The 8870-nt window shown below is 56.5% G+C and overlaps 2 protein-coding genes across 4 annotated transcripts in view; one reads left to right on the forward strand and one right to left on the reverse strand.

Annotated features, from left to right (window-relative positions):
• Window positions 1-681: 681 nt before the first annotated feature.
• OXLD1 (oxidoreductase like domain containing 1) lies at window positions 682-2280 on the reverse strand. Its single transcript, XM_023200586.1, has 2 exons — window positions 2108-2280; window positions 682-1265 (listed from the first exon to the last, which is right to left on the reverse strand). The coding sequence occupies exons 1-2, from the start codon at window positions 2165-2167 to the stop codon at window positions 846-848; spliced, it is 480 nt and encodes a 159-aa protein (XP_023056354.1). The 5' UTR covers window positions 2168-2280; the 3' UTR covers window positions 682-845.
• CCDC137 (coiled-coil domain containing 137) overlaps window positions 2009-8870 on the forward strand; it is a 9072-nt gene continuing 2210 nt past the window's right edge. The window contains exons 1-6 of one of the 3 annotated variants that reach the window (XR_003309726.1): window positions 2009-2488; window positions 4036-4169; window positions 6155-6383; window positions 6633-6835; window positions 8007-8089; window positions 8337-8391. Coding sequence is in view for 2 of the 3 variants with exons in the window: in XM_026455859.2 (XP_026311644.1) it covers window positions 2355-2488; window positions 4036-4169; window positions 6155-6383; window positions 8007-8089; window positions 8337-8416 (660 nt within the window). In the remaining variant the exon portion in view is untranslated. Of the gene's footprint in view, window positions 2489-4035; window positions 4170-6154; window positions 6384-6632; window positions 6836-8006; window positions 8090-8336; window positions 8417-8870 lie in introns of those variants that run through there. The other 2 variants (XM_026455859.2, XM_026455860.2) reach the window with 2 other exon arrangements.

The raw sequence follows: 8870 nt of genomic DNA on the forward strand, positions 1-8870 counted from the left end.
AGGCTGCCCATGGGCTGCTGTGCCTGCCAAAGGCTTTGCCACAGCGACTCCATGAGATCAGATGGCCTTCCTTCTGCTGCACACTGACAGCAAGCAGAGAAGGCCTTTGCCAGGACTTGGGGGAAGCTGGGACCTGGCCTGGAAGGGGCGCTGGGGTCACTGTCATTTGACCGTTCAAGGAAAAAGGGTCTTATTTATTTATTTTTTTGAGTCGGAGTGTTGCTCTGTCACCCAGGCTAGAGTGCAGTAGCGCGATCTCAGCTCACTGCAACCTCCGCCTCCTGGGTTCCTCAGCCTCCTGGGGAATTACAGGCTGGGATTATAGGTGCCTGCCACCACACTTGGTTAATTTTTGTATTTTTAGTAGAGATGGGATTTCACCATGTTGGTCAGGCTGGTCTTGAACTCCTGACCTCGTGATCTGCCTGCCTAGGCCTCCCAAAGTGCTGGGATTACAGGTGTGAGCCACCGTGCCCGGCCGGGGGTCTTATTTTGCCCTCATAGCAGAGTGATGGCTGCAAGGGCTCTGGAGATGCATAATGTCGACCCGGACCTGCTTGCTTTCAAGATGCAACACAGGCCTTACAGACAACTACACAAAAGCCTCCTGTTGAGGCTGGAGCAGCGGCAGTTCTGGTTGGCAGACACACTGTCAAAAAAACCACCCCCAAAACAAAAGCCTCCTGTGAAACCACCGTAGAGAATTTATTTTTTTCTCAGGTGAAGTCAATAAATAATTTTCCCATTCCTGTTGGCTACAAGGAGTCTGTGAGGGGGTGTGAAGGAAGGAGGCTGCGGCCATGTCCCGGACTCCGTCCTGGGGAAGGGAGTCCAGCAGGGCTGGCTCAGCCTCCACACCTGGTGTGAAGTCGGATCTCCATCCTGAGGAAGGCCTTGAGGTTCTCGTCAGCCACATGCTCCTCCAGGGCAGCCAGGGCCCGCTCCCCACCGTCCTGGAAGTGCTGCAGAAGCCTGTCCGCATACTCCACCCACACACAGTTGGGGCAACCACTCATGCAGCAGTTTGTCGGCGGCTGGAGCTCAGGTGGCAGAGGGTACTGGGGTTCTGAAGGGCCCTTGCTGGGCAGTGAGGCCTTGGGTGGCCTGGTGCTGTCTGCACCTGCTTGGGAGCCCACCTCTATGTGGTCTTTCCCGAATTTTCTGCACCCATCAGGGGCTTGCGCTCCGGGATGGTGCCTTTGAAGAAAGCTGCCACCTCCAGGAAGCCTCTCGCCGCAGTCTCGGCTGGAGAGCGGGGGAGCCCCCTAAGGATGCAGACAAACATGTGGCTCTTCAGGAAGCTGGTGAGGCCTGGTCTACCCCCAGCAGAGAGGACATTTCAGCTCTCCTGGCATTGGGCAAGTGGCTCCAGGTCCTCAGCTTTTTCACTTTCTGTGACTTTAGACATGTTATTTCACCTCTCTAGACTCAGTTTCCCTACTGTGCAATGGATATGACACGGTGTGATTTACAAGAAGTGCCAGGATCAGGGCACGGCGCCGGGTGTGCACTCCAGCAGATGGTGGGGGGTGGGGGAGGCACTTGCCACCTCCAGCCAAGACGGCTGCTCTGTGGACAGGAGTAGGGGGGACTATAACCCTGCAAGCTCCTGGCCAGCCCAGCACCTCTCTACCAGAATAATCAAGCCCCGCCACCCTCCTCTGAGAGACCAACCAGAAGAATCACACCACCCTTTATCCAAGTTTCCTGGCCTCTCAGGTCCCTGTCATCCCAGCGTGAAGGTCCTATAGGCAGCCTTCCCTCGCTCCCCTGCTCTATCTACCCGGGATCACGGACTGACACGCTACCAACTTCACTTATTTCCCTAACTAGTCCTGCGAAGAGCATCATCAGCTCCGTGTCCACGGCCAGTCCCCACAGCCCAGGACCCGCACACAGTAGGAGCTCGGCAGATACTGATAAACAGGAAAGTGGCCGTTCACCAGGCTGCTTCTCCTCCCGGGACTAAGCGGCCCCTCCACAGATGAGGAGAGGGGAGCGGAGGGCAGGGGAGGGGAGGGGGGCTCCTTCCGGCACGTGCGGGCCGCTGGACAACGATCTCTTGGATGTACCCTTCAGTGCTGCCCGGACCCCTCCCGGTACTTGCCGAGCCACGGGCCGCGGCGGCTACCGCCCGGCCTCCCCAGACGACGCTCCGCAGCAGCATCGCCCGCGGCCTGGATCCCGCAACCCCCGACAGTGAGCGGCGGGCGCTCCGGCCAATCCCGGACCTTCAGGAAGTCGCGCCGCTCCGGCGAGAGAGGGGCTGAGCACAGGAAGCGGAAGTGCCCATCGGTGGCGGAACCGTGCAGGAAGGCGGAAGTGGCTTCGCTAGGGAAGTTCCCGGAGTGGAGATGGCGCGAGCTGGACGCGGTGCAGCGGTGCCCAGGGCGCAGGCGGGTCCTGGGAGTCCCCGGCGGGCACGGCAGCGGCAGCAAGTGCAGCCGCTGGGGAAGCAGCGCCCAGCCCCGTGGCCCGGGCTTCGCAGGTGGGTGCGCTGCCCCGCGAGGCCGCCGCACTTCCCCTAAGAAGGAGACGCCTAGAAGGCTCCGTCCCCGACACCCTAGGGAGCGTTCGCTCTGACCCCTTCCCCAGGCGGGGCTCAGTGCTGTCCTCTGTGCCCGCGCCCCGCCAGGATCGGTTGAATGAATGGAGGCTGGAGGGAGTCCCAGGTTTTGCCTTTTCGGCGTCCCACTGTCCAGTCTTTGCGGTTCTGGACGAGGATTTGATGCGTGTCGGTATGAAGAGACCACCAAACAGGCTTTGTGTGAGCAATAAAGCTTTTTTTTTTTTTTTTTTTTTGAGACGGAGTCTCGCTCTGTCGCCCAGGCTGGAGTGCAGTGGCCGGATCTCAGCTCACTGCAAGCTCCGCCTCCCGGGTTCCCGCTATTCTCCTGCCTCAGCCTCCCGAGTAGCTGGGACTACAGGCGCCCGCCACGTGGCCCGGCTAGTTTTTTGTATTTTTTAGTAGAGACGGGGTTTCACCGTGTTAGCCAGGATGGTCTCGATCTCCTGACCTCGTGATCCGCCCCTCTCGGCCTCCCAAAGTGCTGGGATTACAGACTTGAGCCGCTGCGACCGGCAAAGCTTTTTAATCACCTGGGTGCAGGCGGGCTGAGTCCGAAAAGAGAGTCAGCAAAGGAAGATAGGGGTGGGACCGTTTTATAGGATTTGGGTAGGTAAAGGAAAATTATAGTCAAAGGGGGTTGTCCTCTGGCGGGCAGGGCCGGGGGTCACAAGGTGCTCAGTGGGTAGCTTTTTGAGCCAGGAGAAGGAATTTCACAAGGTAATGTCAACAGTTAAGGCAAGGACCGGCCGTTTTCACTTCTTTTGTTGTGGAATGTCATCAGCTGAGGCAGGAACAGGCCATTTAAATTTCATTTGTTTTGTGATTCTTCAGTTACTTCAGGCCATCCAGATGGATACGTGCAGGTCACAGGTGATATAATGGCTTGGCTTGGGCTCAGAGGCCTGACAGAGGTCAGGGCAGAAAGGCCTCCTGGGCTTTCGGAGTGCCTTTCAGCCTCACGTCCTGTGAGGAAGCGGTTCAGGGACAGCCACTGAGTGAGACCGAGAGGAAAGATCCCTGCTCCCTGGACTGGCTGGCACCACAGAAGCCAGATGTGGCCCTGTAGATGCTTTTTTTTTTTTTTTTGAGACAGTCTCGCTCTGTCGCCCAGACTGGAGTGCAGTGGCACCATCTCTGCTCACTGCAAGCTCCGCCTTCTGGGTTCGCGCCATTCTCCTGCCTCAGCCTCCCGAGTAGCTGGGACTACAGGCACCCGCCACCACGCCCAGCTAATTTTTTTGTATTTTCAGTAGAGATGGGGTTTCACCGTGTTAGCCAGGATGGTCTCGATCTCCTGACCTCGTGATCCGCCCGCCTCGGCCTCCCAAAGTGCTGGGGTTACAGGGGTGAGCCACCGCGCCCGGCCTGCCCCTGTAAATTCTATTGCCAGACCCAATTATTGTTTCTCGTTGATTCTGCTTATGCTTTACTTGCAACGGGTCTCACCCCTGTATTCTTCCTCCCAGCAGAGAGAAGAAGAAAGTGAACTGCAAGCCCAAGAACCAGGATGAACAAGAGATCCCTTTCCGTCTCCGGGAGATTATGAGGAGCCGCCAGGAGATGAAAAACCCGATCAGTAACAAGAAGAGGAAGAAAGCAGGTGTGTGCAGGCCCATACTGGGCAGCAGTGAAGCTTTGTGTGTCTCAACCCGTCCAATCGCCCAAATACTTCAGAACGTTTCAGGCAGAGGAAATATGCCAAGACCCAGTGCTCAGAAGGTGGGGGGAGTGTGGCCAAAGCAGTGGCTGGCAGCAGGTGGCGCTGTGGTTCCAGAGGAGGCTGGGAAGGAGGCTGTGGGGTGGGCCGGGAGCACCCATTATGGGGCCTCAGGAGCCAGGCTAAGGAGTGGCGTCTTTTCCCCCCCAAAAGTTGCAAAGATCCATCAGAGTTTTTAGCAGGGCATGGCCAATTCATGTTTGCTGTAAGCAAAACAAGGTCACCGAGTGGCGATGTAGTGAGCGAGAGTGGACCTGGCAGGTGTCGGTGCGGCTGCCAGGGAGAAGCCATGGTTCTTGGGACAAGAGTGCTGAAGCCATGGTAGAGAGAAGTGGGTGGAATCAGGAGCTGAAGGAGGAAATTTGATCAGGCCTCTCTGAGAAGTCTGCCTTCCTCCCCTAAGTCTGGGTAGGGTGGCCACATGCCCACCACTGCAACCCAGAGGTAACGCTCTGGGCACGTTGGGAAATGGTGTCCATTGTGTGTATATTTTGGATGTAGACACATTTCTCTTCCCAAACGTGGACTGATTTTACAGCAAAGCTGTTTTATAATTTGTGTATAAACTGGAGGCTTCTCGTTGGGGGTTATATGGCTGCCAACGGGATGGTGAGATAGAGGTGAGGAAGGTGCAGGGAGGAGGCGCACTGGCCTGGGTAGCAGATGGCACATTCTGAACCGTGCTGCATTGCATTAGCACCTTTATTTGTTTGTTTATTTATTTATTGAGATGGAGTCTTGCTTTGTCGCCCAGGCTGGAGTACGGTAGCGTGATCTGGGCTCAATACAACCTCCACCTTCTGGGTTTAAGCAATTCTCCTGCCTCAGCTGCCTGAGTAGCTGGGATTACAGGTGCGCACCACCACACCCGGCTACATTTTTTTGCATGTTTTTTTTTTCTTTTTTTTTTTTTTTAGACAGAATCTCGCTCTAGCTCAGGCTGGAGTGCGGTGGCAGAATCTCGGCTCGCTGCTACCTCTGCCTTCGAGATCCCAGTTCAAGCAATTCTCCTGCCTCAACCTCCCAAGTAGCTGGGATTACATGCACGTGCCACCAAGCCCAGCTAATTTTTGAATTTGTAGTAGAAATGGGGTTTCACCATGTTAGCTAGGCTGGTTTTGAATTCCTGACCTCAAGTGATTTCCCCACCTCAGCCTCCCAAAGTGCTCACTGCAACCTCCACCTCCCGGGTTGAAGTGAGTCTTGTGCCTCAGCCCCCCAAGTAGCTGGGATTACAGGCCTGTGCCACCACACCTGGCTAGTTTTTGTATTTTTAGTAAAAGCTGGGTTTTGCCATGTCGGCCAGTCTGATTTCAAACTCTGGCCTCAAGTGATCCGCCCACCTCAGCCTCCCAAAGTTATGGGATTACAGGTATGAACCACTATGCCCGGCAATATGCACGTCTTCATATGTTTATGAACACAACCCCCTGCCTGGCACTGTCCCCTCCTGTGTTCTACACTCGCCTGTCCTGTTCTACACGGCACTCTCCACTCCTGTGTTCTACACGCGCCTCGGGTCCTGTGCTTGTGTTCACAGTGGTGTTGTAGGTCTGCCCACGTTTCTATGTGTAGCTCCACTGGGCTTCCTTCAGCTGTGCGGTGGAGTCTGTGGGTGCTCAGAGGAGAATGCATTCAAGCAGCCACCTAGGGGTGGACATGTAGGTTGTTTCTGCTTTTCTTTTTCAGCTGTGCATCCCCGGGGATGCCAGGCTAGGCATTCTAGATCCTCTTCAGCTGCTGTCGTTGGGCTGCTTCCAGCCAACCTGGTCTTCCCTTCTTTTGGCTTCAGGAGGGAAAATGAACGTGGGCCACCTGCCTGCCACTGTCTGCTTCGTGTCTCCTCTGAGGCCTCCCTTTGTCCTCAGCCCAGGTGACCTTCAGAAAAACACTGGAGAAGGAAGCAAAGGGAGTGGAGCCCGACATTGCCATCCCCAAGTTCAAACAGAGGAAGGGGGAATCTGACGGGGCCTATTTCCAGCGCATGCAGCAAGAGGCCCAGCACGTGCTGTTCCTCAGCAAGAACCAGGTCCTCCGGCAGCCAGAGGTACAGGCGGCTCCCACGGAGAGGTCTGAGCAGAAAAAAGCAAAAAAAGCGTGAGTGGCGGTAGGAGGGGTCAGGGCCTGCCCCCGGAGCCGGAGGGAGGACACTGGGTTCCCATGATGGCCCTCTGCAGGGACCCTGTTTTGTAGCTGTGGGGCAGCCCGGATTCAGGGAAACCAAGCTGGAGCCCTGGGAATTGGCGAGTCAGATCGTCCAGCTGGGAGCTAGCAAGGGTGTGGCCTCCAGGAGGCCGTGGAACTGGGAACTCTGCGGAGACCTCCCTTGGTCCTTGTGTTTCACAGGAGAAGCTCCAGAAAGCCCTGGCCCTGCGGAAATCAGCCCTTGGGGGGTCGGTCTGAGGGTGACGTGCCCGGGAGTTCTGTTTCCATTGGGGCCCTTCCTGGTCCAAGAGACTCGACAGCTCTGGCTGCACTGGCTCTGCTGTCCCTGCTGCTCTGTGGCATCTCCTCAGCCTGGACTTCCTCCGCTGTAGAGTGGCCACAAGGTTCAGATGGATTTCTCATTCCGTTCCTAAGGATGGTGGCTGGCAGGAGTAGTAAGCCTACCACAAGCATTAGTTCCTCTGCCCATCCCTGTAGGCAGGATGGGGAGGCAGTTCCAACAAAAGCTTTGTTGAAACAAAAGGTGCGCCCAGCCACACCTTTCTAATTCTCTAAATGCTTTGACCAAGTACAGTAGCTCACACCTGTAATCCCAGCACTTTGGGAGGCCAAGGCAGGTAGATCACAAGGTCAGGAGATCGAGACCATCCTGGCCAACATGATGAAACCCCATCTCTACTAAAACACACATACAAAAATTAGCCAGATGTGGTGGTGCGTGCCTGTAATTCCAGCTACTTGGGAGTCTGAGGCAGGAGAATCGCTTGAATCTAGGAGGCAGAGGTTGCAGTGAGCTGAGATCGCGCCACTGCATTCGTGTCTGGTGACAGAGCACGAGACTCCATCTCAAAAAAGAAAAAGAAAAAAAAAAAAGCTTTGAAGGTTAGAGAGGTTGCTTTCGGCTCTGTAGATTCCCTGTTTCTGGACTGTTGTATTCATTACAATTACCTTAGCCAATGAAAGTTCATCCCAGAGAACATGTCCCAGATACAGCTTGGCGCCACGGTGATCTCCAGAGCTGTCCCTGAAGGTGAAGCTTCCAGATTCACACTGAGGGAGATGTGACACACGATACTTGTTAGGCCCTTTAGACACAGCAGCACCAGATGGGCTGGATGAGTCTCTGTAGGGGGGTCTCTGGCAGCATTCCCAGCCTTTATCCCTGCTCATGAGACCGCCCGCGTGTCTGCACACATTGTCAGATGTTCCCTGGGAGGCAGCCGTCCCCAGCTGAGAACCACTGAGGGGACCCCTGAGGGGCCTGCTGGGCTCAGAGCCTTCTCTGGTGGCAGCTGTGGTTTGGGGCAGTCAGGAGTGGGGACTTGGAGTGGGTGGGGCAGTGAGGGGAGCGGGGACTTGGAGTGGGTGGGGCGGTGAGGGGAGCGGGGACTTGGAGTGGGTGGGGCGGTGAGGGGAGCAGGGACTTGGAGGCAGCCGCCTGTTCTCGGGTCCCTGCTGTGCCACACAGGATCCTTGTGAGCGGGGCGGCCTCTGCCTCCTCCCTGGGTGGAAAGAGAAGTTAGGAATCCGAATGACATGTGCTTTCTTCCCCAGGTTCCAGAAGCGGCGACTAGATAAAGTCCAACGGAAAAAGGAGGAAAAGGCGGCAGACAGGCTGGAGCAGGAGTTGCTCCGAGGTAGCTCCTCCCAAAGCGATGGTGTCAGCAGTGGTCCGGGCGGGCCCTGGGCACAGGCCCTCTGTTCCCCACCAGCCCTGGCTGCACTGGGCACCTGTGGTCTCCCCTGGGGTCCACAGCCATTAGACCACTGGATGAGTTGGTGTTCTGTCCCAGCCCTATGGGAGGGAGGTGGGCGGGTGGTGGCACTGGGTGTCGGGTGCAGTGGCTGTGGGCAGCAGTCCTCAGTTGTACTCTGCCCCTCCAGACACGGTGACGTTTGGAGAGGTTGTCCTGCAGCCCCCAGCGCTGACTGCCAGGCCCCGGAGGAGTGTAAGCAAGGACCAGGTAAGTGGGGCATGGGGACAACTGAGTCTGTCCCCCAGTGCTGCCAGGGAACAGAAGCCTTGGACAGGCTGGATACAGTGGGTCACACCTGTAATCCCAGCACATTGGGAGGCCAAGGCAGGTGGATCGCTTGAGCCCAGGAGTTGATACCAGCCTGGACAACATGGCGAGATCCTTTGTTAAGAAAAAAAAGGCCGGGCGCGGTGGCTCAAGCCTGTAATCCCAGCACTTTGGGAGGCTGAGACGGGCGAATCACGAGGTCGGGAGATCGAGACCATCCTGGCTAACACAGTGAAATCCCGTCTCTACTAAAAAAAAAAAAAATACAAAAAACTAGCTGGGCAAGGTGGTGGGCGCCTGTAGTCCCAGCGACTCGGGAGGCTGAGGCAGGAGAATGGCGTAAACCCGGGAGGCGGAGCTTGCAGTGAGCTGAGATCCGGCCACTGCACTCCAG

This window comes from Piliocolobus tephrosceles, chromosome 16 (genome assembly GCF_002776525.5).
Source record: "Piliocolobus tephrosceles isolate RC106 chromosome 16, ASM277652v3, whole genome shotgun sequence".
Lineage (NCBI taxonomy): Eukaryota > Metazoa > Chordata > Mammalia > Primates > Cercopithecidae > Piliocolobus > Piliocolobus tephrosceles.